This window comes from Homalodisca vitripennis, chromosome 8, assembly GCF_021130785.1.
Source record: "Homalodisca vitripennis isolate AUS2020 chromosome 8, UT_GWSS_2.1, whole genome shotgun sequence".
Classification (NCBI taxonomy): Eukaryota; Metazoa; Arthropoda; class Insecta; order Hemiptera; family Cicadellidae; genus Homalodisca; species Homalodisca vitripennis.
Window position 1 is genome coordinate 117,994,472 of NC_060214.1, and position 27,462 is coordinate 118,021,933.

General features: G+C 37.9%; 1 protein-coding gene across 4 annotated transcripts in view; it reads left to right on the top strand.

The window, feature by feature from the left end:
- LOC124367984 (trafficking kinesin-binding protein milt-like) overlaps nt 1-26,956 on the top strand; it is a 143,955-nt gene extending 116,999 nt beyond the window's left edge. For all 4 annotated transcript variants that reach the window (XM_046825244.1, XM_046825246.1, XM_046825245.1 and 1 more), the window contains 9 exons: nt 3,864-4,159; nt 6,332-6,648; nt 9,187-9,357; nt 10,430-10,519; nt 11,368-11,587; nt 12,606-12,880; nt 19,542-19,843; nt 20,780-20,916; nt 25,969-26,956. In XM_046825244.1, coding sequence (XP_046681200.1) covers nt 3,864-4,159; nt 6,332-6,648; nt 9,187-9,357; nt 10,430-10,519; nt 11,368-11,587; nt 12,606-12,880; nt 19,542-19,843; nt 20,780-20,916; nt 25,969-26,322 — 2,162 coding nt within the window. In that variant the 3' untranslated portion in view covers nt 26,323-26,956. The remainder of the gene's footprint in view (nt 1-3,863; nt 4,160-6,331; nt 6,649-9,186; nt 9,358-10,429; nt 10,520-11,367; nt 11,588-12,605; nt 12,881-19,541; nt 19,844-20,779; nt 20,917-25,968) is intronic.
- The last annotated feature ends 506 nt before the right edge of the window (nt 26,957-27,462 follow it).

Genomic DNA, 27,462 nt, shown 5'->3' on the forward strand with positions numbered 1-27,462 from the left:
TTTTTTTTATGTAACACGGTTTGATTGTAAGATATTTAGTACCTGTAAATCTGTCACAAAATGTACCTACTTCCTTCTGACTGAGCTAGAAGGACTATTTTATGATTCAAATTTTGTTTTTATTCAGTTGATTTTACAACTAAGAGCGACATTGATAACTCTTATCTATAATTGGATGCAATAAAGGCTATAATTGGATGCAATAAAGAATTTCGCTAGTCAAACAAAATGCAACAATGTAGTTAAACAATTTTGTTGTACTAGTCATAATGTGTGTGCTATAAAAATAAAATATTTTTAACACATAATCAAAAATAAATAACTTGTCAGTAATTGTATAGTTATGAAGTTGAATAGTACAAAAACATGTGCTTAAGAAGAATACACTCTATCCAGTATCTAGTTAACAGTATCACAACAAGGAAAGTATTGGTGATTGACCAATAGTTAACAATACAGGGATTCACCGAATTGTTGAAGTGAGTGAATTCAAATTACTCAGCTGGTGATGTGTAACATTTAATAACGATGTTGACTGTGTATGATTGGTTGATTAATTTGCTGTTGCAACATAGTGTTTATCATATTAGGGTGGTTTTGACTTGGTTTGAGACAAACTAGAACTATCATTGTAGCATTCATAGATTATAAATTATCTTGAGTAGGTTATTGTGTGCATTAATAATCAAGTCAACTCGTTTTTCTAAATTTGTAACACTCTGAACAAGGTTACAATCTGGTTGACATTGAGATGCACTTTACGTAAAATAGTTGCTTGGGTCCAGATTATTACCCTTTAAGGAGAATGGACTTTTAAAGATTTGCGAATCGTGGCTTAAATTTTTTATATCTCTTACAATTTATTATTATGGTCATGGTTGAATAATAAATGCCTTGTAGAACATAAAACAATATAAATCAAGTTTTTTTTTTAAGTGAAGGAAAAAATGCAAAACGGGTGTTTTTAGTCTGGTACACTTATACAAGAAAATCACTAATTCGTGACTTACTAATTCTACCAAAGTTAACCACTGTTTGCCGCCATTACCACAGACCAGTGACTCTCTTAAATGTATATTCAACCACAAAAATCCTTAAAGTCTGGTGCAGAAATTGAACCTGTGACTCCAAAGCTATCCCCGGGTCCAAGAGACCACACAGCCATCCTGACTTGATATCTTGAATGCGCAGATAGCTTACTTAGGATACCCACGGCTTTGCCACGCTATTTTGGATGAGTTCGGATTCAACATTATTACACTTATGAACAAAAGACGTTCCAATACGTCAATACTTACCAAAGTATACTGATAGACTATATTTATAATTGTACAGAATTGTTCATTGAACATAATATGTTACAATGGGTTTTAAGCCATGGTATTCACAATGACAATGTATGGTATGAATTTATAGTGGAAAAAGCCTAGTGGAATAAAAATAATATTTAAATGTGATACTTTCTAGTTTTAATAAAAATATATACAGTACTTGACCAAGGCTAGTTTCCGTTATATTAACATAAAGAAGCAATGTTTTACAAGATTATAACTAAGCATACAATCCAATCAGGCACCATAAATATATTATCCTATTTCTGTATTGCTTTGTTGTTGTTTTGGTCAGTTTTGAGACCGTTGCCCAGTTAAATGGGCTCGGTTAAATTTATTTGTAAAACCTTTCCCATGAACGCAAAACAACTGCCTACTTGGAACAATAAGATTGTACAATAGGTCTTTGTCCGACCTTTTGTTTTCAGAATTGGATGTGACCTCTTCCATTGTAACATGTACTATCACTGACAAAATATCAGTTGAGTAACAGTAGGCTCTTCTAAAGCTATTTCTAGTACTTCTGTTATGTAAAAATATTATGTAATGCTTTCTTTTGGTCTGAACTCTTAACAATTTCAAGTTTAAAAATTCAGTCTTAAGCAGTAATTTCTGTTTGTTTCAGTTAAACAAAAATAGAAGTTAGAAGCCTTACCTTACTAGATGACAAAATTGGCAGCCAATAAGCCTTTTCTTATACAGTCATACTACCAATGGTTTGAAGGTGGCTTAGGACAGGGTCGTTCAGGGATAAGCCAATCTTGTTGTTGATTGAAAGCATCTAAATCAGCAATATTCACTATACTCAAAGAGACAATTAATTGATTGACATGAGTATTCTAATTGAACCACATCATATGGTCCTCAGGTACCACAGCAGACAATTGGTTGACATAAGTATTCTAATTGAACCACATCATATGGTCCTCAGGTACCACAGCAGACAATTGGTTGACATGAGTATTCCTAATTGAACCACATCATATGGTCCTCAGGTACCACAGCAGACAATTGGTTGACATGAGTATTCTAATTGAACCACATCATATGGTCCTCAGGTACCACAGCAGACAATGATTGACATGAGTATTCTAATTGAACCACATCATATGGTCCTCAGGTACCACAGCAGACAATTGGTTGACATGAGTATTCTAATTGAACCACATCATATGGTCCTCAGGTACCACAGCAGACAATTGATTGACATGAGTATTCTAATTGAACCACATCATATGGTCCTCAGGTATTACAGCAGACAATTGGTTGACATGAGTATTCTAATTGAACCACATCATATGGTCCTCAGGTACCACAGCAGACAATTGGTTGACATGAGTATTCTAATTGAACCACATCATATGGTCCTCAGGTACCACAGCAGACAATTGATTGACATGAGTATTCTAATTGAACCACATCATATGGTCCTCAGGTACCACAGCAGACAATTGATTGACATGAGTATTCTAATTGAACCACATCATATGGTCCTCAGGTACCACAGCAGACAATTGATTGACATGAGTATTCCTAATTGAACCACATCATATGGTCCTCAGGTACCACAGCAGACAATTGGTTGACATGAGTATTCTAATTGAACCACATCATATGGTCCTCAGGTACCACAGCAGACAATTGGTTGACATGAGTATTCTAATTGAACCACATCATATGGTCCTCAGGTACCACAGCAGACAATTGGTTGACATGAGTATTCTAATTGAACCACATCATATGGTCCTCAGGTACCACAGCAGACAATTGATTGACATGAGTATTCTAATTGAACCACATCATATGGTCCTCAGGTACCACAGCAGACAATGACATGAGTATTCTAATTGAACCACATCATATGGTCCTCAGGTACCACAGCAGACAATGACATGAGTATTCTAATTGAACCACATCATATGGTCCTCAGGTACCACAGCAGACAATTGGTTGACATGAGTATTCTAATTGAACCACATCATATGGTCCTCAGGTATCCACAGCAGACAATTGGTTGACATGAGTATTCTAATTGAACCACATCATATGGTCCTCAGGTACCACAGCAGACAATTGGTTGACATGAGTATTCTAATTGAACCACATCATATGGTCCTCAGGTACCACAGCAGACAATTGGTTGACATGAGTATTCTAATTGAACCACATCATATGGTCCTCAGGTACCACAGCAGACAATTGGTTGACATGAGTATTCAATTGAACCACATCATATGGTCCTCAGGTACCACAGCAGACAATTGGTTGACATAAGTATTCTAATCGAACCACATCATATGGTCCTCAGGTATCACAGCAGACAATTGGTTGACATGAGTATTCTAATTGAACCACATCATATGGTTCCTCAGGTACCACAGCAGACAATTGATTGACATGAGTATTCTAATTGATCATACAGGTCATTGGTTGCAATTGAACCACATCATACCACATCATATGGTCCTCAGGTACCACAGCAGACAATTGGTTGACATAAGTATTCTAATCGAACCACATCATGATCCACAGGTACCCCAGCAGGCACTGTTAACTGGGAGGTGCTACAAAGACGCCTGCTGCGCCTGGAGGAGGAGAACAAGAGCCTGCGCAGTGAGGCGACGCAGCTGTCTCAGCAGACAGAAGAGTGCGAGGCTGCGGAGGCGCGACTCGTGGCTGAGCTAGCGGCACAGCTTGCGCTGACACGCACAGACCTGTCCGGTGCCTCACTAGATGCGGACCGTCAGAGGGAGGAGGCACTGGCCACTCGGGCGCTCGCTGACCACCTACAGGAGAAACTCGGCAATGCTGAGGCTAAGATCACAGCGGTAGGATCACAGTTGTTTGTGTAGTTAAATCTCATTTTTGTAATGAAAATTAATCTGTCCCTACTTAATCTGTACATATCTCACTCCTATTATTTTAAACAAAAAGGGCAGATATGAAAATTACGCTGTTGTGCAAATGTTTATTATAAGATACTTCTAGGTATCTTATATAAAGATCACATTTTCCTGAACCTTTTGTAAGTTGTAATCCGTAATTTAAATTACAACCGAAATTTAAATTCATCATTATACAGCTATATGTCTATATCCTTTGTAATGTCATTTCATAATTTATATGCAACTCCATATTGCATTGACTTGTCCATATTGCAAAGATTTCAATATTTTTAATTCCACATGATAAATACCATACTTACAATAAATTTTATATAAATATTAAAATACAGGGTGAGCCAGATGACCATCCGTCTACGATGTATAGGGACTGAACCTTGTTTGTTTTTATGAAAACCCCCATATTTATACATTAAAAAATTCGAGAAAATGATATTTAACACTCAAAAATACCCCAAAATGGCACTTTGAGGGAGGGGTAATTTTTGAAAGATTTTCAAATCTAAAGGTAGGTCTCTCTCTCTATTCATTATCATTTTGAAAAAAATGTTCTAATTTTTTCGCTTATTGTGTACAGAGTAGTCAAAATGTCAAATTTGTATGGTTTCAGAGTTTTCTTTAATGTTCACTTAATAAAAATTTTTAGCAAATCAAAATTTTTATCCTAGGTAGCCAAAGAAGTACTCTTTGTATTAATATTATACAGTTGTCACTTTTCAACAACTTTCAATTTAAAAAAAGGCAAAATTTAAGATATTTTGAAACTTTTGAAACCTAAAAAATATTCAAATATCAAAATATGACATTCATTAAACCTATCAACAACTCTCTTAAAAACTAAAATTTTCTATTAAAAGTTTGGTTTTATCTTGGATGGTTCAGAAATGGCACCAAAAATACTAATTTTAATGATGTTTTGTTGTAGTTCATTGTTCATTGTAGCTAGCTCTCTCTGAATATTTAGCATAAATCTAAACCTTCATCTGAACCCACTTTACATGTGAAGAAGCATGTTTTGTGTTCTAAAATGTCCTCAAAATACTAGCACTCTTATCTCGTACTCTTTTCTGGTAATGTAGCTAACCTTTGACTGTTCTTGCTTTTGACAGAGGTGGTGCTGGTTATTTTTATACAAAACCAGAGTTAAAGTGAATAAAATATCGAAAGTATTAAATACAAGCAAGCTAAATGTGGCTCTGACGGCAACCATCTGTTGCAGAATATAATATTGGTCATAAATAGTCATACACTGTTTACAAACCGTCAGCCAACATTCGTAAATAAAACAACTGCTTCTTGTCATCGCCTCGGACCAAACATAGGCACAACGTACACAAACCATCATACTCTTTTGGCAAAGCTCAAAACTGGTGGGTTGGAGACCTTTCAACATTGTTTGGTGCTTAAACGTCATAATAACCATATTTCAGATTTAGGTTTCCAATTGGGAAACACCTTTATCACTGTTTCACTCCTCAATTCCAGAGATCTAATCACACACAAACAAGTTTGTTAGTAAGCAATGTTCATGCAATGTGCATTTGAACTACGGTATATTATTCAAATTCCCTCTTATAAACTGTTGCTGAAAAGATTGTTGTTTGGCCTAAACACAGTGTACCTATCAATGAGTTAATAGTGGTAGTAGAGTTTTGATCACTCAAACGTTGATTAGTTTTAATTATCTTGACCTCATATTTTTTTCCAATCAATGTTTCACAGGCCTTTTAATTAAAAAAGTCATTGTAACATGTCCTGTTCTAGTTGTGATTTAAATACATATCACATGATATTGGAGTAATAAATTTTTAACATCAGTTTGAATAATACAGATAATTTATTTTATTAAGTCAACTTCAATAAGGCTAATTACTATGAATTTATTTTAATTGATTGAATCACTGATTGAAACTTAGTCAGGAAAGTTTTTCCAATTTCAATAAAGATGTTGCTAATTAATCAAAAAATGATTGTTGGTGTACATATTCCACTAAAATTCAGTGTTACATTTTATTTGTTTAATTTTTATGTTGCTAAGGTTGCATATTTCGATGAGTGATCTATTTGTTGAAGTTCACACAGTACACTATTGTGTAGGTAACGCAAGAGAATGAAGAGCTCGTCCAGATGGTGAACCTGGCACGGGAGACGCAATGTGAGCTGGCGACCGAGTTAGCGGAGGTGAAGGAGAAGTATGCAGAAGTGATGAATCTTCTGCAGGAAGCGCAGGAGACGCTGCGTAAACAACGCAAGAAGAGCCAACCTCAAGCACGCGGTGGTCTGCTGTTCCCCTCACTGCACACATCAGTTCCGACGCATGCTCACAACCCTGACTCCCTTGCGTCGGAGCTGGAGTGTTCACTGTTCTCTGAACTCAGCCTCGACTCGGGCATCGGAGCTTCATCAACCACCCTGTGAGTGTTACTCAATACTTTGCTATTGATTTCTGTGCACAATTCTGTTGCATTATTAAATTTTTGTGCATTATATATACAAATAAATTTGAGTATGTGATTACTGCAATAGGCCTATTTTATTTGTTCAGTTTTAAATTGTTTTTTTTTTACATAATGTTACAGTTGTTAATTCTAAGCTTTATTTTATTGTGTCTAACTGTGTTTTTACGTACACAGTAATTTATCGAGCTGTGTTCATTTGCATATTTAGCTATCATACATATTAGCTATTTATTTAACCTACTGTCTTATCATCTATTATAAGGCATAATGCACTATCTATTGAGACATAATGCACTATCTATTGAGACATAATAAACTATATATTGAGACATAATGCACTATCTAATTAACCCTTCAAGCTGGTTTGACGTGTATAAAACGTCATCCCAAAAGTGTAGTCAGCTGCGGTTTGACGTGTATTTAACGTCATGACGACATTCCTCATGTGGTGAAACCTGTCGTTATTTTGGTGAACTATATCGGACTCGGGCTATATGGAATACGTTGTCTATGAGTTGGTCGATCTTTTGCAGCTGTTTGCAGTCGAAAATGAGTGCGACAGAGACAGCTGTATTGTTTACAAAACTGAGCATCTGACCTTGACATTGTGCGTACTCAGTTCGTTTGCGCCGGCGCAACTTGTTGCTGTGCAATGCGTTCTGTGATTGTTGTGTTGTGTTTTTAATATTATTTTGTTGAACAATATAATGGCAAGCTACATTTTATAGTTATCCCAATCAGTGTTGTAACTTTAGAATCACGTAGGAGTGCGTATAACTTACATTTATAATGTAGGTTATTGTGAAATGTGCAGCAACGTGTTGGGTATATATATCTTTGTTTGGTTAGAGTGAGGTTATTTTCGGGAGTGTTATTGCATTTCTTAACAATTTGGTAAAACAATTGTGTTAATAAAGTGTCTACAGCCCCTAGAAAAAAAGGTTTTTGTAAAAGCTTGCGAAAATATGGCGCTATCTGGAAAAATAGTCCTGCAGCAGGGTCCGGCTTGCATTTAAATACTCCCGCCTTGAAGGGTTAAGACATAATGCCCTATCTATTGAGACATAATACACTATCTATCGAGACATAATGCACTATCTATTGAGACATAGTTCACTTCTATTGAGACATAAATGCACTGTCTATTGAGACATAATGCACTGTCTATTGAGACATAATGCACTTTCTATTGAGACATAATGCACTATCTATTGAGACATAATGCACTGTCTATTGAGACATAATACACTATCTATTGAGACATAATGCCCTATCTATTGAGACATATGCACTTCTATTGAGACATAATGCACTGTCTATTGAGACATAATGCACTATCTATTGAGACATAACACACTTCTATTGAGACAGTTTACACTATCTATTGAGACGTAGTTCACTTCTATTGAGACATAATGCACTATCTATTGAGACATAGTTCACTTCTATTGAGACATAATGCACTATCTATTGAGACATAATGCACTTCTATTGAGACATAATGCACTATCTATTGAGGCATAGTGTTCTATCTAATGAGGCATAATGCACTACCGAATGAAACTTTAGTTGTTGAGTTTTAGTGTTGAGTGTTGATATTTACAAATTTTGTCAACTCAACTTTTAATTACTCGCATATATCTATCTACAAATCTCTCATCTCTAATTTGTCTTTAGAAGCATAATGGAGTAAAATATAAAATAATCTAATAGAAAAAGAGAAAGTGGAATCTTAAGAAATACATTATTATTTTATCCTGAGATTAGATAAGATTTTTTATTAAATACGTTCAACGAACCATTTACAAAGCAGAAAGTGGTGAGTGTATTGGAGTACTTTAAAACCTCTTTAAAGTGATAGGCTCTTATGATTACTGATATTGAAAATGTTTTAAAACAACCGTCTTCACTTTTTAAATAATTTTACACATTAAAAAATGTAACAGGTATCACATCAAAGGAATGCCTAATTTTCTAATGTCTACTGTTATCAATGAAGCAAGCTGTGAATTAAAATTATGTTTGTTTCTGGAAACAAGAAATATTTCTTCTATTAGATGAATTTGTACAAAGATATTCATTACCTCAGATACGAGTCCAATTATGTGTCTTGAGTGATAACAACTACTATATCTTGGTATTTTTTATTATATACTATATACTCATAGGAGTATAATTGGTTGTGGATTAAAAATTTGTTTTTTTTTCTGTAAACAAGAAATATTTCTTCTATTAGATGAATTTGTAATCAGAAGCAAAATAATGAAAGTAGAACTGGCAAAACACTTACCTAATCATCTGGCTTTTCTAAATAAAATGTCAAATGATGTACCTTTAGTGTTTAAAATTCACTTTCAGATAAAAGTCCAATTATGTGTCATGAGTGATAAAAGTATTACATCTTGGCACTATTGACATCATTTCTGGGGTAAGCGGAGATATACAGAAGTTGTGTTGATAGACTAAGAGACTTACGGAAGACTCTGGTTGCAGGCCCAACTACAAGAAGGTATTTGAGACGGTGAGATGTGCCAGTCGTGCCGGCTCTCAGGGCAGCAACAGCTCGGCAGGCAGCAGTCCGGGTCCGGGGTCTCGGTACCCCACCCTCGGCCCCACGGCGCCTCTGTCGACCTCATCCATCCAGCGGCCTCGGATGTCTTCAAGGTACCATACCGAGTTACTTTACCTTATAGGACCATACTATGTCATTAATAATGGTATTGTAGACCGCTCAGTTTTAAGTTAACAATCCGTTGTAGCTGTGTTTGTTCCTGTTAAGAGTTTTAAGAAATAACGTTTCCTGTGATGTATTGTTACGTGTTTACTATGCCCATTTCATTAGTCGCCTAAACTATATGGAATCTCTCTATATGGGGTAATTCTCCATCTGCTAAAAGACTTTGTTTTCCAAAACAGGCTATTAGAATAACATTTCAAGTCAAGAGCATTGTAAACCCTTTTATAAGAAACTTGGTGTACTAACATTGCCGTCCATGTATATTTTATCCGTTTTAATATTTGTTATAAAGCAATTAAGGTAGATTTAAGGAATTAGCTGCAGTGTACAATCATGATACAAGCATGCACTACTTAATAAGCAAATGTACTTTCAGTTGAACTCAGAAAAGTTTCCAATACCAAGGGTCCTGCCTACTTTCGTTCAAACTATGCCAGTAAATTTGCTCAAGAAACCTGAAAAACATTTTGTTAAAGGCTTATATCTGCAGTGTAGAAGAATTTATAGTTATAGATGACTTTTTAAACTAAGTACAACATAGTTTAGCAACATTTTTTGACTGTTGACATACATTTTTATTAATGTTTTTGATAAATAAATATTGTCGAAGTGAGACCTGCGTCAGTATTCCACCTTTGCTAGTGTGAGTGTGACTTGTTCTTTGTGCTCTTGTCATAACAATTAAAGATAATAATTAAATAATCAATGATGACGTGACGTGCTCAATAATTACTCCGATAATGTAGTGCACAGGATTAGATAGTCTGGACAAGGGTGGTGAATTTCCCCAGGAGGACCTGATCGGTTGTTTTCGGCAGTTTGTAAAACTGCTGAAACCGTACACCTAATGGTGTACTTCTGAGGTGCACAAAAGGCCCTTGAGATTTAAGTGCATAGCAATAGGACGCCCCCTTAGAAGAAGAAAAAGTCATGTAACATTTTATAACTTCTTTAAATATTTTCAGTCCATTTATTCACAAAATAATGAATGTTTTCCAGCTACCTGCCTCCTCACAGACTGTCCAGGCCTGGCTTGGATTCTGCAGGGGCCAGTGACTCCGAGTGTTCTGATACAGAGTCATCGTTTGCGTAAGTATCATAGATTTTACCTCACGATCCACTATAAATCTGAAATAAAAACAACCTATTAATATTCGGTTACAATATAAAGAACATAATGAAAATACATACTTTTTAAAATTTGTTTCATGAAACTCTTATTACGATTGTAGTTCATTTCAAGGTCTTCATGCAATTTGGCTAAATTGTATAAAAAAATTAATTTTACAAAATATTTTGAATCTTGCTATACAGGGTGTTCAGCATCACAAACTTCTGTGGGTGATAGTATTCATCATTTCAAGCAAAAAATTTTCTATAAATATAGGTAAAAAATGTGTCATTTAGCCGCCATTTTGCATTTTTTATAAAATAATTAATATATCTAGAACTATTTAAGCTAAGGAATTTAATTTGGCACATTGGTTTGAATGGATACAAGAAAATTAAAAAAAAAGAATTGTGTTATTTTCTTTAATATTAACAAAATAGTGTCTTTTGAAAATATTTAAAGTTTGTTATAATATTTCCAAATATATTATAATTTTGTCATACAAAAATACAAAATAGCAGCTAGTTACATTTTTTTACCTGTATTTATATGACATTTTTTTGCTTGCAATGATATTGTGAAAATGTTATCTTGCAACATAACTATTAAAAATTATTTTCGGAGCAATCATCATAAAGATACTTAACCTTTCGGAGCAATCATCATAAAGATACTTAACCTTTCGGAGCAATCATCATAAAGATACTTAACCTTTTTTAATTTAGAATTTATTTTAATTTAAGATACCTGATGAGGCATATAATTTAGTAGAGTTTAAGATTCGACTCTGGCATAAAAAATGAAACTTGAAAATGTTTCCAATTAGTGCACACAGTGGGGACCGTGACAGAATGTCCGGGACTGCGCAGGAGCTAGAGGCTGCGTTACGCAGACTGACGCCTACTGCAGTTGCTGCCCGCAGAGCCGCCTTATCTGCTGGGCTCGACCATGACCTTGACTGTCGAACTCCAGACAGTATCATGTCTACAGGCAGCAGTGGCGGGTACAGTGGGCTGGGCGGATGGAAGCTTCCCGACAAACTGCAGGTGTGTTCAGTTGGATCTCTGAATTTATGCTACATTATAAAAGGGTCTCTCATTGTCTTAAACATTTTTAGTTTTATTTTGATATAAAACAGAATCAATTGACCAATTTTTACAATAACAAAATATATAATTGACAATTTGTGATTTGGTTTTATTGTAGGAGTGTCCAATTCTTGATTCTGAAATTCCTAAGTTTTCACTTTATAAATACTTGCAAACAAACATGGGTAGTTTTCAGTGGATAGGATTTGCTATTACAGCTGTATATACACTTTATATACTTAAAATATATATATATATATATATATATATATAAAACAATATTTCTTTTTTCCTATGGTATTACTTGAAACAAAGTCTGGGGTGTAAATCCGGTTTTCATTGATATATTATTTAAAAAATCAGAAATATTTATTCATTTTCATCAGGATAAAGAATAGATGTCAAGTAATTAAGGTATGGTTATGATGTAAAGTTTTTTTTTTTTATAATGATATCAAAAACTGAAATCGGTTAAGGGGAGAAGGCCTCTCATTGTTTGACATGCGTTTAAATTGGAAATAATACACATTTCATGTAACACCTGCTGGGCGTATTAAGATAATTACTTTCTTTACTTGTTGAGGATTGTTTAAGTTAAATACTTTTATTACAAAAAATTTCTAAAAATAAGAATAAAATTCATTTTTTGTAAAAATTTAAAGTTTTAATAGTATACATTTCTTTTGTTACTGGTAGCAGTCACTATAGAAATTAATTATTTTGGGTACATAGGTACCTATAGGCATATGTGTGTGTGTTGTGATTAATGTTCCATATAAGAACCCATGTTATCTTTAAGGTAAGATGTTGAAGTGTAAATGATTTAAATATATTCACTTATAAGAGATTAAAGAATAAGAGGTTATTCATCTTGCAATCAATATTATTTGAAGAAAAAAAGTAGCCTGTTTCTGGAAAATATCTGGAATGAGCAAACGTGACTCCAGTTGGGTAACTCATGTAACACTTGTGACAGATTGTGAAGCCGATGGAGGGGTCCGCAACGTTACACCACTGGAGCGAGTTGGCCACCCCTTCGCTGGGAGGGCTGCTGGAGGAGAGGCCTGGAGTGAAGGTGAGAGGTGGTCTGGAGCTGGAGCAGCTGGGCCTGGAGCTGTACACTCTGTCGGACCTGGAGGAGGATGATGAGGTTATTCACCCAGGCAAGAGCTTCCAAGATACAGGCAGTGTTTACACCTACACCACTAGCACCGTCATGCACCCTGACGACAACACCAGCGTCACGCACAGGTAGGCTTTGTTTTATACAAACATATTTTAAATCCATTATATTGTATGTGATCAAATTTTAAAAAAATCAATATTTGTAGAACGTATAGTAGAAAATCATTTAGAAATTGCCTAAAGTATGCAGGCAGACATGATAAAACCACTTATGAACTTACTACAAACACTGAACATTCTACATAATTTATTAAAATATCAAATATTGTTTTAGTAAAATTGGCAGTTCATTAAAATTAAATATTTTACAGAAGACACAATTAATTGAGTGTGTACATCCAACATTACTAATTGGTCTAGTCACAGAACTGGCTAAGCAGCTAGAAGTGTCGATTCTAAATCAAAGACCAACCCCTAAACATACTCAGCATCAGGCTAAAATGTCTTCTGAAGTCATATATGATTCATGCAGTCATATAAGAAGATTCTGTGTGCCCAATGTTAACATTATAGTTTCATGCTCCAGGCAACTTTTTTCACGCTTACAAATAATCATCTGAGTCTAGTATGAAGTAATATAATACACGTTTCTTTGCTAGATATGTTAGTGCGAAGACTATGAGGGGCTGTCCGCAGGGTGGCGTCCTTTCTCCTCTCCTGTGGAATCTGGTTGTGGACGACCTGCTAAATTCTTTGAATAGTAGCGGTGTCTTTTTTTGCACAGGGGTACGCAGATAATATTGTGATTCTTGTGAGTGGCAAGTTCAACACAACAATCACGGAACTGACCAATGTTGCTCTGAACATGGTGGGAAATTGGTGTGATGAGATTGGTCTCACTGTCAACCTTACCAAGGCTGCTGTGGTTGCCTTTACCAGGAGGCGACAGATGGAGGGCATTGGTCCCTTTCTATTTAAAGGCTCACCCGTTGAGCTGAAGTCTGAGGTCAAGTACCTGGGCGTGATCCTAGATAGGTTCTAAACTGGGGACCTCATCTAGAAAGGGTCATTGCCAGGGGGAAATGGTCTCTAATGCAATGCAGACGTGTGATAGGTGGGCCCTGGGGACTGAAGCCGAGGCTCTTGAACTGGCTTTATGTTTCCGTGGTCAGACCTGCACTAATGTACGGAGTTGCGTCTGGTGGCCAAAAACGGAGGCCAAGATGGTGGGTATCCAAAGGATGGCCTGCCTTGCTATCACTGGGGCTTTTCCTAGTGCGCCAGGCGCGGCTCTGGACTGTTGTCTTAACCTCGCCCCCCTGGACATTGTCATTCAGGCTATGGCCAGGAGGAGTGCCTACTGTCTTCAGCAGATGGGACTCTGGTCGGGCTGCAGCGGTAGGCACTGTAGAATTAGCACCCTGATACAGGAGGATGCTCTGCATATGATCTCTGATCAGATGCCACAAAAGTTTTCCTTTAGGATTGTTGTACCCTCTAGGGATGATTGGTCAGAGGGAAGGAAACCTCTTCCACCAGCGGAGCTTGAATGGTTCACAGACGGCTCTAAAACAAAAAGCGGCACAGCCGCTGGAATTCTGGGAGTGAGACCATGTAGGGAGCTGGTGGTCCCTATGGGTCCGTATCCGACAGTCTTTCAAGCGGAGGGTGCAGCTATTATGGAATGTGCTTGTGAGAATCTTCGTCTGCGATATAGGAGCAAGACGAATATTTTCACGGACAGTCAGGCGGCGCTGATGGCACTGGACTCTTGCGTGATCAAATCCAAACTGGTTTGGGATTGCTATCAGGCTGTTTCCTCCCTTGCCAGAATCTACAATGTGACCGTTTGTTGGGTTCCTGGTCATAAGGGGATTCTTGGGAACGAAGGAGCTGATGCCCTGGCCAACCGGGGCTGAGCGACAATTATGACGGGCCCTCAACCATTCTGCGGTGTTCCAACGTGTGAATCCTCTAGGGTTGTCTCGAAATGGATTCACGCGGAGCATGAGAGAAGGTGGAGGTTGCATCCGGGCTTGAGAATGAGTAGAATGGTATTACAGTCACCTTCCTCCAGGGTGGCGTCGGACCTTCTCTCATTAAATAGATCAATGTCTTCTCGGGTTATTGGTCTCATCACGGGGTATGGTCACCTGAGGAAGCATCTTCACAGAGTCGGCATCCTTCAGGAGGATCCGCTTTGTAGAAGGTGTAATGAGCAGGAGGAAACTGCTGAGGACCTGCTCTTTGATTGCCCCTCAATAGCAAGGGAGCAGTATGCCATCTTTGGTAGTTCAGACAGGGGTGGTGAATTTTCCCAGGAGGACCTGATAGGTTGTTTTCGACGGTTTGTGGAACTGCTGAAATTGTGGACAAGTGGGCCTCATGGTGTATTTCCGGGGTGCCCAAAAAGCCCTTGAGGCCTTTTTTTTTTCCCCTTGGGGTGGCCTACTGCCATGCACTTAAGCCTCAAGGGCTTTTTGCACACCCCGGAAACACACCATGAGGCCCACCAGTCTACAACTTCAGCAGTTCAACAAACCGCCGAAAACAACCAAGAACAACCTATCAAGTCCTCCTGGGAAAATTTACCACCCCTGTCCAAACTACCAAAGATGGCATACTGCTCCCTTACTATTGCAGGGCACTCAAAGAGCAGGTGCTCAGCAGTCTCCTCCTGCTCATTACACCTTCCTCAGAGCGGATCCTCCTGAAGGATGCCGACTCTGTGAAGATGCTTCCTCAGGTGACCATGCCCCATAATGAGACCAATAACCTTAGAAGACATTGATCTGTTTAATGAGAGAAGGTCCGAAGCCACCCTGGAAGAAGGTGACTGTAATACCATTCTACCAACCCGGATGCAACCTCCACCTTCTCTCATGCTCCGCGCGAATCCATTTCGAGACAACTCTAGAGGATTCACACCTTGGAACAACGCAGAACGGTTGAGGGCCCGTCATAATTGTCGCTGAGCCCTGGTTGGTCAGGGCATCAGCTCTTTCGTTCCCAAGAATCCCCTCATGACCAGGAACCCAACAAACGGTTACATTGTTGATTCTGGCAAGGGAGGAAACGGCCTGATAGCAATCCCAAACCAGTTTGGATTTGATCACGCAAGAATCCAGTGCCATCAGCGCTGCCTGACTGTCCGTGAAAATATTAATCATCTTGCTCCTATCCTATATCGCAGACGAAGATTCTCACAAGCACATTCCATAATAGCTGCGACCTCCTCTTGAAAGACTGTCGGATACGGACCCATAGGGACCACCAGCTCCCTACATGGTCTCACTCCCAGATTCCAGCGCCTGTGCCGCTTTTTGTTTTAGAGCCGTCTGTGAACCATTCAAGCTCCGCTGGTGGAAGAGGTTTCCTTCCCTCTGACCAATAGGGTAAAATAATCCTAAAGGGTTTGTCAAAGGAAAATTTTTGTGGCATCTGATCAGAGATCATGTGCAGAACATCCTCCTGCATCAGAGTGCTAATTCTACAGTGCCCACCGCTGCAGCCCGACCAGAGTCCCATCTGCTGAAGACAGTAGGCACTCCTCCTGGCCATAGCCTGAATGACAATGTCCAGGGGGGTGAGGTTAAGACAACAGTCCAGAGCCGCGCCTGGCGCAATAGGAAAAGGATAGCAAGGCAGGCCATCCTTTGGATACCCGCCAGACGAGCTGCCACCATCTTGGCCTCCGTTTTTGGCCACCAGACGCAACTCCGTACATTAGTGCAGGTCTGACCACGGAAACATAAAGCCAGTACAAGAGCCTCGGCTTCAGTCCCCAGGGCCCACCTATCACACGTCTGCATTGCATTAGAGACCATTTCCCCCTGGCAATGACCCTTTCTAGATGAGGTCCCCAGTTTAGAACCTATCTAGGATCACGCCCAGGTACTTGACCTCAGACTTCAGCTCAACGGGAGAGCCTTTGATTAGAAAGGGACCAATGCCCTCCATCTGTCGCCTCCTGGTAAAGGCAACTACAGTAGCCTTGGTGGGGTTGACAGTGAGGCCAACCTCATCGCACCAATTTCCCACCATGTTCAGAGCAACATTGGTCAGTTCCGTGATTGTTGTGTTGAACTTGCCACTCACAAGAATCACAATGTCATCTGCGTACCCTTGTGCAAAGACACCGCTGCTATTCAAAGAATTTAGCAGGTCATCCACAACCAGGTTCCACTGAAGAGGAGAGAGGACGCCGCCCTGCGGACAGCCCCTCATAGTCTTCGCACTAACACTTGCTCCCATGAGGGTTGTGACGACAACCCTGTCCGTGAGCAAGGCCCTTATCCAGTCACACACCTGACCATCAACACCACGTCTTGAGACCGCATTGATAATCGCCTGAGTGGCTGTATTGTTAAAGGCTCCTTCGATGTCTAGAAAGACACCTATGGCTACCTCTTTTGCCGCCAGCGTCTTCTCAATCCTGCATACCAATTGATGCAGGGCCGAGTCGCATGACCTTCCTGGAGTGTAGGCATGCTGGTTAGGATGTAGAGGTCGCTCCAAAAGAGCTCCCTCCCAAACAAACCTGGCAACCATTTTCTCCATGGTTTTAAGAAGGAAGGAGGACAGGCATATCGGCCTGAAAGACTTCGGCCTATCCATGCCCGCCCTCCCCTGCTTCGGTATGAACTGGACACTCTCTAGGATAGTGGGATGTACCTGAGAGCCACGGAGGCTCTGAACAGTCTGCACAGCTGGGGAAGGAGAATATCCAACCCCCGCTGCAAGCAAACCGGTCTCACCCCGTCACCCCCAGGTGTAAGGACTAAAAGAGTTGATAACCCATTCAATCCTTCTGAAGGTCACAATACGGTGTGCCAGACTCCACTGCAAATGGGTGGCGTGGCCCGCAGGTCTCCCCTCACTGTCGGGTGGTTGATTACCCTCATGAACAATACAGTCCGGGAAGTGTGTTCCCATCTTAACTTTTAGAACTCCTTCCGGTTCAGTATTGTAAACACCTTGATCGTCCTTGAGACTACCAAGCGGCGAGATGGGATTCTTTGCTAGTAGCTTTTGTAGCCTTGCACAACCCTGCACACTATTGATATCGGTGCAGAGCTTCTTCCAGGCTAGTCTCTTAGCCTTACGAACCTTGCGGTTGTACAGTGCAAGAGCCTCGTGGTAGGTCTCCCCAATTGCCCCAAGTTTTGGCTCTCCTGAATAGAGCCCTGACCCTCTTCCTCAAAGTGGCCAGTTCAGAGCTCCACCAGGCTACCTTTGATCTATTCCTATTGATAACCAGGCAGCTGAGATCGAAGGAGCCCACAATCGCAGAGGTAAGACTGTCGGCAGACTCATCAAGCTGCGCCGCGCTGTGAATCCGTTTCCCATTAGTGGAATCAGACTCTAGCTGTGCCCTGAGGTTTTCCTTGTATGATTCCCAGTTTGTGTTCCTCGGATTCCTATACTGAACTTTTTCCAGCATCTGTTCACCGATCTTAAAACATGTGAGCATGATCAGACACATGCCAGCCATGCATCCGACCAGCCATACCCTCCAACATCATGGTCACATCTAACACCTCCCTACGCGTCCTCGTGCGAAACGTGGGCACATTTCCTACATTTGCAATCATTAGACTACGGGACATTATGTATTCCAGAAGCAACTTACCTCTGTTATTAGTGTTGGTGCTGCCCCACGCCTCGTTGTGCGAGTTGGCGTCGCATCCCACCACCAGTTCCGATCCACTCCTCCCAACATGGTCCACCAAGGCAGCCAGTTCCCTGGAGGGCGTGGACTCCGCATCATCATACGGTAGATATGATGATGCAACCAGCAGGGCTCGTCCAGTCCCAGCCACCATCAGCCTGACTGTGGCGAGATCCCTGCAACAAAATTCCAGAACAGGAATGCTGTTCACCTTGTTGCTTACAACAATACATGCCCTGGCATTTTCAACCTGGGCACTAACAATTTTCACCCCTGTCATTGAAAGCCCTGATATTTTTCCCTTGCTGATCCAAGGTTCCTGTATCAAAGCCACATGAAAATCTTCCGAAAAGAAGCGACTGCAGAATACGGCCGAGGCTTAAGTGCATGGCAGTAGGCCGGCCCAAGAGGAAAAAATAAAATAAAAAATATAATACACGTTTCTTTGCCAGATGTTCAGATCATTACAAGAGTTAGATGCTTGTCTAGGACTCTTAAACCTTCGCACACCACTAATAAATCCATTAACTTTCCTTTAACGCCAAGACAAGTAAAAAAAAATTGTTTCTTTAAGACGTTCAAAGTTAATTTTTATTATAACTAAATTATAAAAGGTAAAAGTTAAAAAAGAATCTATTGATCAGAATAAAAAAAGAACTATTTACAAAACTGTTTATTTCAAATACATTTAAATTTAATTGTAAAATGTTGTTGAACTAAAAATTATAGTTATATTTTACTATAAAACAAGACAAATATTTCAAACTAATCACAACACTACCACACAATGAAGAGTAATAATGAGATATGTAGTAGACATGCATGCACTTGACGACCGAGAAAGCAGGAGACGCAGAACTGATGAGCAGGCCTGCCACTGAGTGAAGGTTGTTTTTGCACCGGGCAATTCGGAGGCATTTTTGGATTAAAAAACTCTGGAGACATAATATATAATGTCGGATGTAACTGTATTTGGCGTTTTGGTCAAAGTTTACCATTCTAATATATCCGTCTACGGCATGGGAAGGGTTAATTTTTTTTATTGTACTATACCATTACACTGCCAACAGTTGTCAATGTTTCAAATTGATACTGATCCTACTTCACGTGTTGCAGTTACCGAGGCAGCCAGATGTGTACGGCGACGAGTAGCCGCATGTCGAGTGTCGCATCAACACCTGTCGTCCGCTCCCGTCGCAACTCCACCTCCACCTTTTCGTCGTCCCTGGGACTCGCCAAGATGCTCAACGAGCGAGGAATCAAGGCTGTGACTCCTTCCACTCTCCCTACTCCCATGTTCTCTCCTACCGCCACCCCCGCCAACAGCCCCGACCACTCCCCATCCTCCACTCCCGACCACTCCAGGTCTCCCTCCCCCTCCCCCACAGCGTCCAGCTACTCCCCTCTTGGGCTTCCAGGTGAGAAAAACCTCAACTTAAAGTCGAATATTACACATTGAAATATGTATTGCATGCTTAGGAAGGTATTCTGTTAAGTAAAAGAAATATTCTGTTTCAATTTTTGCCTTTACACTTTTACAAACGTCTTATCTTGATTTTGATACTTAATTAGTATTTTTTTAGTAGTGTGTTGTGTTCAAAGTATAAAACAAATATTTGTAACCAATACAAATAATTATTGTTGTAGTAAACATGTATTGAAAATTCACTCTCCGTTTTTAGATTTTGTGGCCGTATCTGAATTTTTTAGTCATAGGGTCAGTTGCTTTTATTTATTGTTATTAACTTCTATATTTTCAAAAACCACATAATAATTATTAACAATTTAGCAATCTGGGACTTTTCAAAATTCTGAAATAAAATATATTTTCAAATTATGGTCCAACTCATTTTATGTAATACATTAAAAGTGTAAATTTTTTTTTAATGTCTAATAAATTCAGATTATACATATAATATGTAGTTTTGTTTTATTATTTAGAATGAAGTGAAAAATATTACATTCCTATTTTACCATTGTAGGTTTTATCTCTCACTGAAGATTTATCAAAACCTCCTTAGAGATCTTTCTAATGTGTATTCACAAGTTAACCTGTTTTAGAAGTAAAAAAGAAGATTCTATTACTCGTTTTCAAATTTCTCTACTCTTTCTCCAAGACCCATATACCAAAATGTAAAAATATAAGCAGAGACTAAGAAAGTAGGCATAGCCTGAAGTGGACAGAAAGTGTTCTGATGTCCGACTCACGTTCAAAGTCCAATACTTTACATTTGTCATTCCCTGACATTTTAAAAATACATTTTTTGTATATACTGTATATCCCAGTATAGAAATTGTAGTTTATAAGAACATTCTGTAGACCTTCCAGATCACAATGCCCATGGTTTTTGCAGGATTCTTGATGAGCAGTGGTGCAGAGCTGTTGCGGCGGACACTGATTGGAGCTACGCAGTCTCCGCGCAGGACCGAGCATGCCAGCCGCAGCCGTACGCAGCCAGAGAACACGGTCGTGGCCCGCAGACAACTCAAGGTGGGTCACTGCGCGTTGTGCCACCTACTACTCAACCCCCCGCCTCGGCCGAATCGCATCATTTGACTTGTAACCAGAAGGTTTTTATTCAGTTTTTCTAAATTTGGTGGTCTCTGGATCGGTTGCGGACTCTCGGGTTGTCTGTTGGGTTCTCTTCCTTATGCTTTGGCCTCATCTCGTTGAATGTTTTACCTTTGTACTTAGTGAGTGGTGAAGATAATGTACAGTGAAAATACGCATGATAAAGTTTTAACCCTCCATTTTTATTTCATAATCAAGATTTGCCATCACAAGTTAAAAGGACCTGCCAGGGTTGATCCCTTAAGGACTGATGTAAAATGACCTTGAGTTTTTCCTCATGAAAAAAATAATGTTAAAATCTCAAGCAGTTTTAAACCGTTATTTTTGATCGTAGCACCATGGCAGATGTCTCGTTTTAAAGATGTAATTAGTACGTATCCAAACGTTTTTTCCTTCTTTTTGAATATTATTATGGGTTATTCAGAAAAAATCTCAAACTTTTTTTGTACTTCTATCGTTTAAGTATTCAAAAATTATACACTTCAAAAATCTCTCTACTGGACAAATCGCCATGAATCGCATCGACGGAAACCTAACGCTAAATGCCTCCTAATTACTTATCTTTGCTCGTTGCTTTGTGCTGCCACCCAACGACTACTTTGAAACGTTTAATGGAAATATCTATTGACAGTATAGTCCTCGTCCATTGAATGTTTCTATGCCTAAGATCACTAATATATGAAGCGGTTTGAACGATCTCTTCGGTGACAATAATTTCACCGCCGAGTTGTGCTGCTGCCTTACAGAACTATTGAAACTATTTGTATCTTTCTGCTAACTAACTACTGTTTTACTGACAATTATAATCCTAATCTTTATATCTACAAGACGTAAAAACATTTACTTTTATTTTACAACACAAACAAATATTACTTGCAGGAACAAATTTATGCTTAGATTTAATGTACTCTATAAGCCTCAAAAGTTTTCAAATACAACCGTATCATAGAGAGTTTAATAATCCACAACGATGTTATATGCTTTCGACTAGAATTTTTAAAACAATAAAAACATCAAAGTGTTTACCATGGCAAAGCAGTTGAATCAATTCAGCCTGGTACAGTAAAAACAGAAGAGCGATGTGGTATTTCGACTGGTGGAAGTACCACACTGATTAAAGCCCGAGTCGAAATAACCACATAAAATTGTCAAAAATATATTCCATCTAAATGTACTAGCCATGAAGGTAGCCTTTGTATCACCATTATTTGGTTGCTGGATGGGAGGTGAGGAGGTTGTATCAGGGGTGGTATATACGGTTAGAGCAGCATGTTTTTCTTTTTTTTTTATTAATTGATATTAGCCTAGCTTCCAAACAAAAGTGACACCCACATGGGTTCATTTCACCTACATGTACTGGTGTAACTGTGTTACTTAAGTTTTTATACATTTTTTAGATTAAGCTGAAAATAGCTCATTGATATCCAGCAGAAAATACTTAGGGGTCAGGCTGAATTTCAAAAATAAAATGCTGACATGTAGGAAAGAGATTGTTTAATAGCATACCTAACTTCCTTGGTTACAGCAAAACTTATCTGACAAGTGGAAATTATCTCTGCCTGTGGTGGTGGGCCATTTCTAAGTGTTGTGTGACAGTATTTTTTTAAATAACCAAAAAGTTGTTATATTTAATATGCATTATTCCTTCACGGAAGAATGTGTGTGGATATGTCTGGAAAATCAGAGTAAAAAAGTACTAATTTATATTCTATACGTAAAGTTGTTTAAAACCTTATTTAACGTAGGCAATCTACTAAAACGTAAATAAAAACTCTGAAAACACAAATTTGTTTAGTGCTTTGACAACACTGTAGTCTTATATCTCAACATGCCTTTTTTGCAATGAAATCGTTTTAAACAATATTTTAAGTGTAAATCGATTATCACACACTAAGTTTTACATCAAAGTAAGTTTTATATCAAAATGTTTCAGAAAATGTGTATCTACAGAAAATTGTGTTTGCTTCAAGCCTAAAAACTTGACATATTTTGCCATCCACAAATGTTAAAGATAAAGTATTCGTAAATTGCATTAATAAAAAAAAGGAGAGAGGAATCCAGGTAAAAAGTGATACGTTGTAATGTACTTGAAAAATAAATCAACCTTCTACAGTATTAATTCAGGACTAATTTCATCAGCTATAACAAAAAACTCAAATCATAGAAAACTAGAGCTACAGAGATGTAGTAATATGTTTTGCTTTTACATTGAAAAATGGGTTTTGTGCATTCATTTTACGTTTTGTTTAACGTCAAATAGGAATTCTTTGCAGTCTATGGTTTTGTTTTTTAAACTACAACATAGAGAGCGAGAGGTTGTTGAACAGATAATTACACGGTGACTATCTAGTTTATGAGCTGTCTTTTTATCATTTTACATAGAATAAAATACAATTATTGTTATTAAATTTAATTTCATAAACATTGTATTTTTAAATAGTAAAATTCGATGAAAGAAAAACTGAAGTGCCATTCGTAAAATTTTACTTACTTCCCAAAACATGTATAGGTAAATGAAAAATGTTACTGATGTTGCAGACCAAAATGAACAATAATACTGAGTGACGTTACGAACCAGAATGTAATAAGACACAGACTGATGAATGGATGGATGGATATATTTAAGTAGCTGTAAACCAAGAATATTCAAGAAATACATTTACACTATTTATTGCTTCATTCAGATTAAAGAATTATTGTCACTTGTACAGTTTTAGTAAAAAAATTATGGTTGCCTGTAAAGTCGGTTTTACGGGCGAAGATTTTACGTGTCAACGTCTTTTTCTCGGTAGAATATTTATTGATATGAATATTATTAAATTGCACAACCTATTGATCCACAACCTAAACAAGGAATTGAATGAAAATAAGAATTTCACAAATTTTAACTATAGAAATATATTTTGTTTACTAAAACATTGTACATAATTTGAAATTAATTAAAATTTGTTATTGTAAATGGTAAAGTTGAATAAAACATTTACTAAAATTGGAATTTGAAATTCTTGCTAAACACAGTTAAATTCTAACTCCGCGCGTGGTGATTGGTCGGTTTAGTTCGTTTGTTTGGTCGCACTGTTATGACAGGTTAGAGGTTATAATTTGTTATTTTAAATGTTTGACTAGCAATACGCGCTGTTTCTTCTCAATCGACTGAATTACGATTGATTGCAGAGTGATTTAAACTAATAATTTACTTAACACTATCAACATTTGTCAATAGTATGACATAACCTATAAACTCAGTTTCTCAACTTTTGTGTCAATCTAACAATTAATCAATCAATCATAGTTTACGATAATGAAATATCAGTGTACAATTATTTACCTTTATTGTTGTAGTTGTTGTAAATGACGAATCTAAGCACTCCACATTTTCACGAATAAACATAGTTATCTGCTTTATCCCGTGCGGCGGACCCACAGTTATCTGCTTTATCCCGTGCGGAGAGGACCCACTGGACGGGCATCGTAACGTTACCGGGCGTTACACTTTTTCATGAGTGACTCCGAGCCGCAACCTAATTTAAGACGTTGTCACGTCAAAAAAAAAAACTAGTCATAACTTCATTAAGAGAGTATGAATATAAACTATATATATATATATTTTTTTTTTAACTAAAACTGTACAAGTGACAATATGGTTTACCAACTTAAAGAACAACCTAATGATTGAAATCACCATTAAATTGTATAAAATTACTATGGAGATTGCGCACAAGTGGTTGAACCAAATTTGCAAGTAATTTACAAAAGTAGCTTTGAAGAGGCTATGCTCAGTGACTTCATTATCGACAAATTTACACTTATTAATATAATGCATCAAAGATTTAACATGGCAATATCCAAGGACCACTGCATAGATAATGTGTCTTTAAAAATGGTGGCCAGCCTTTCATTCATTGTCTGCAATCACCGTCTCAAACTTGGTTTGGGGTCAGCATTAAGGGTCGCATGCGGAAATATCTGTTTCTGGGGTCTACAGTCACATTTTCTGGTGTGTGTGAACATCATTAAGATGTAAATATCAAAAGTTGTTTTAGTCATTGTCTTATTTACATTTTTACTGCTGTAAATGACTAGTTTTGTACACAATATATTTTATTTCTACTATAGGTTCTAAACTAAGCAACACATTTACTTGCTGTAACGTAAAATCACACAGTATTATAATCAACACAGTGTGAGAATACTCCATTGTTTGGAGCATTACAACTTTGCATAAGAACAAATTATTGTTTATATCTTTCTTTAAAAATGTGTAGTTCTGTCTCCTTCGAGCTACAACTTACTAGAAAAATTGTAAATAATGTAGTTATAGATAAATAAATTCCCGACAATGTTAATACTATTTTACAATTTACATAAAAAGGCTGGTATAAGTCTGGTTGTGTGTTGAATGATCTCATTGTGGTCCGTAATTTTGGCATTATACTTGGAAAAAAAGAACAAACTGTCAATTATGATGTGTTGACTTATTTGACATCAGATTGAGCCAAAACTGAACGTGCTGATGACATAATCAGTTCTGGGTAGGTATATTGGTTGATTTTGATATCATGGACATCCGTTCCATATTCATCTCACATTTCGATACTTTAACGGCTTTGCAGATTTTTGTTGATTCTTTATTTGCGTTGTTGCCAACTTGTCTTTGCTTACAACACACACCAGATCCTCGTAGGTGTGAGACTTCTTTGGAAAATAAGGATACGAACATGGCTTGTGATTTGGAAGGATTTTGATGGAGACGTTCTCTTACTCGCACACCGGATAGATCCATTCATTGTCGGCAAGAACGTGGTACACTTCAATCAATCAATCTTGACTTTCTTATCACAACATTGTTCAATTTGTGGAAAATATTATTGGCTTCAATGGTAGTGGATGTCATTACAATATCATAGACATGATTAATGTTAAAGAAATAATTGACTCCCAAGTATAAATAATGATTCATTTTGTCTGCAGGGCGGACCAGGGATAGTGGAGACTCTGGAGCGTATCGGACTGGAGCGCTTGATGTCAACGACACCCCCCACCTCCCCGCCACAGACGACACAGTCCAGTACCACAGCGGGAACGGCAGCAGGCGTGGCGCTGGGGGTGCCTGGCACTCCGGGGTCGGGGGTGCTCGCAAGCCGCCTGAGCCAACTGCCGGGCGGAAGCAGCAGGGGGAGCGGTGGGGGCGGAGGACGGGCAGGCAGACAGCCCCGAGTGAGAGCGGACCTAGGTACAGTCCCCGGCCAGACGAACAACTCCCCCAGCAGCTCTCTGGGCACGCTCAGTTCGATGCTGTTTGGCCGCAAGGGGGGCTTGCTGTAGACCGTAGACTCCCGTGGTAGGGCAGTGTTGCATTGATCATGTTGGAGGTCGAATTCAGTTCCTACGTTCAAAACCGACTTCTAAATGTACAAAATATTGTTGTACTTCTTCCATTGCTTGCCAGCATTCCAACAGAGTATTTCCTATCTTACAATGTACCATTAAACACATTTTTTTTGTAAAAATTAAATTTTAAATTTAAATTGATAATTATTATTATATTGTAAAATTAATATTTTTACCTTTTAATTCGTTTAAATTCTTTATTAGCAAACATTAAAGCTTTTTAGTTGTTTATAAAATATATCATACTTGTTTTGTGTGATTGTATGGTCTTCTTCCTATAAATTGTTCACACCACAAAATATTGTTTCCTAATATGATAAATAGATTATTTTTAATTTTACGTAAATCCATTGTGTCTATGACAGAATAAAATGTCTCAAAGCAACTTTGGTATGCCGAAATGGAATTACCTTGAAGAAACATTCCGACAAAAGTGGACAAGATTGCAGCACTGTCCGTCCACGAAGTTGGTAGCTAGGCTGTGTCGCTCTTAGGTTATAAGGAGGTTATTTTTTGTAGTGTGTAACTAGTAGGCATCGATACGTGTACAGTACATAATGTAAACAAGGTTAGTAGTTTAATATTTCAAACACCTATTACAGTTAGCTTCGTTATTTATTTTCGTGCAATTTGCCTTCCGGTCGGGATTTTGTTGAGAGGAATAATTGTTGGAGATTATCGAAATCGGAATTAATTGTTATTGTTTTGTCAATGTAAAAAAAGAAAATCTTTCTTTTAATACTCAGGATATATATATATATATATATATATATATATATATATATATGATTTTGAAATTATATTTTCAATTATGTGATTTTATTAAAGTGGTTCTATTTTTTAAGATATTTATACCTTTTACATCCAGTAACACTAGAATTGTATAATTTTAGTCTTAAGTTTTTGAAATTTTGTATTTTTAAATTGCATTTTGATGTTTAAACCTTAAGAAATATTTTCATTATATATTCATTTACAGTACATTTTAAACTCAGTTCAAATACATGTAATTGGACAGTACAAATATGTAATACATTTTATGGTGATGTTTAATTGCTACGAAAGGGAAAGAAT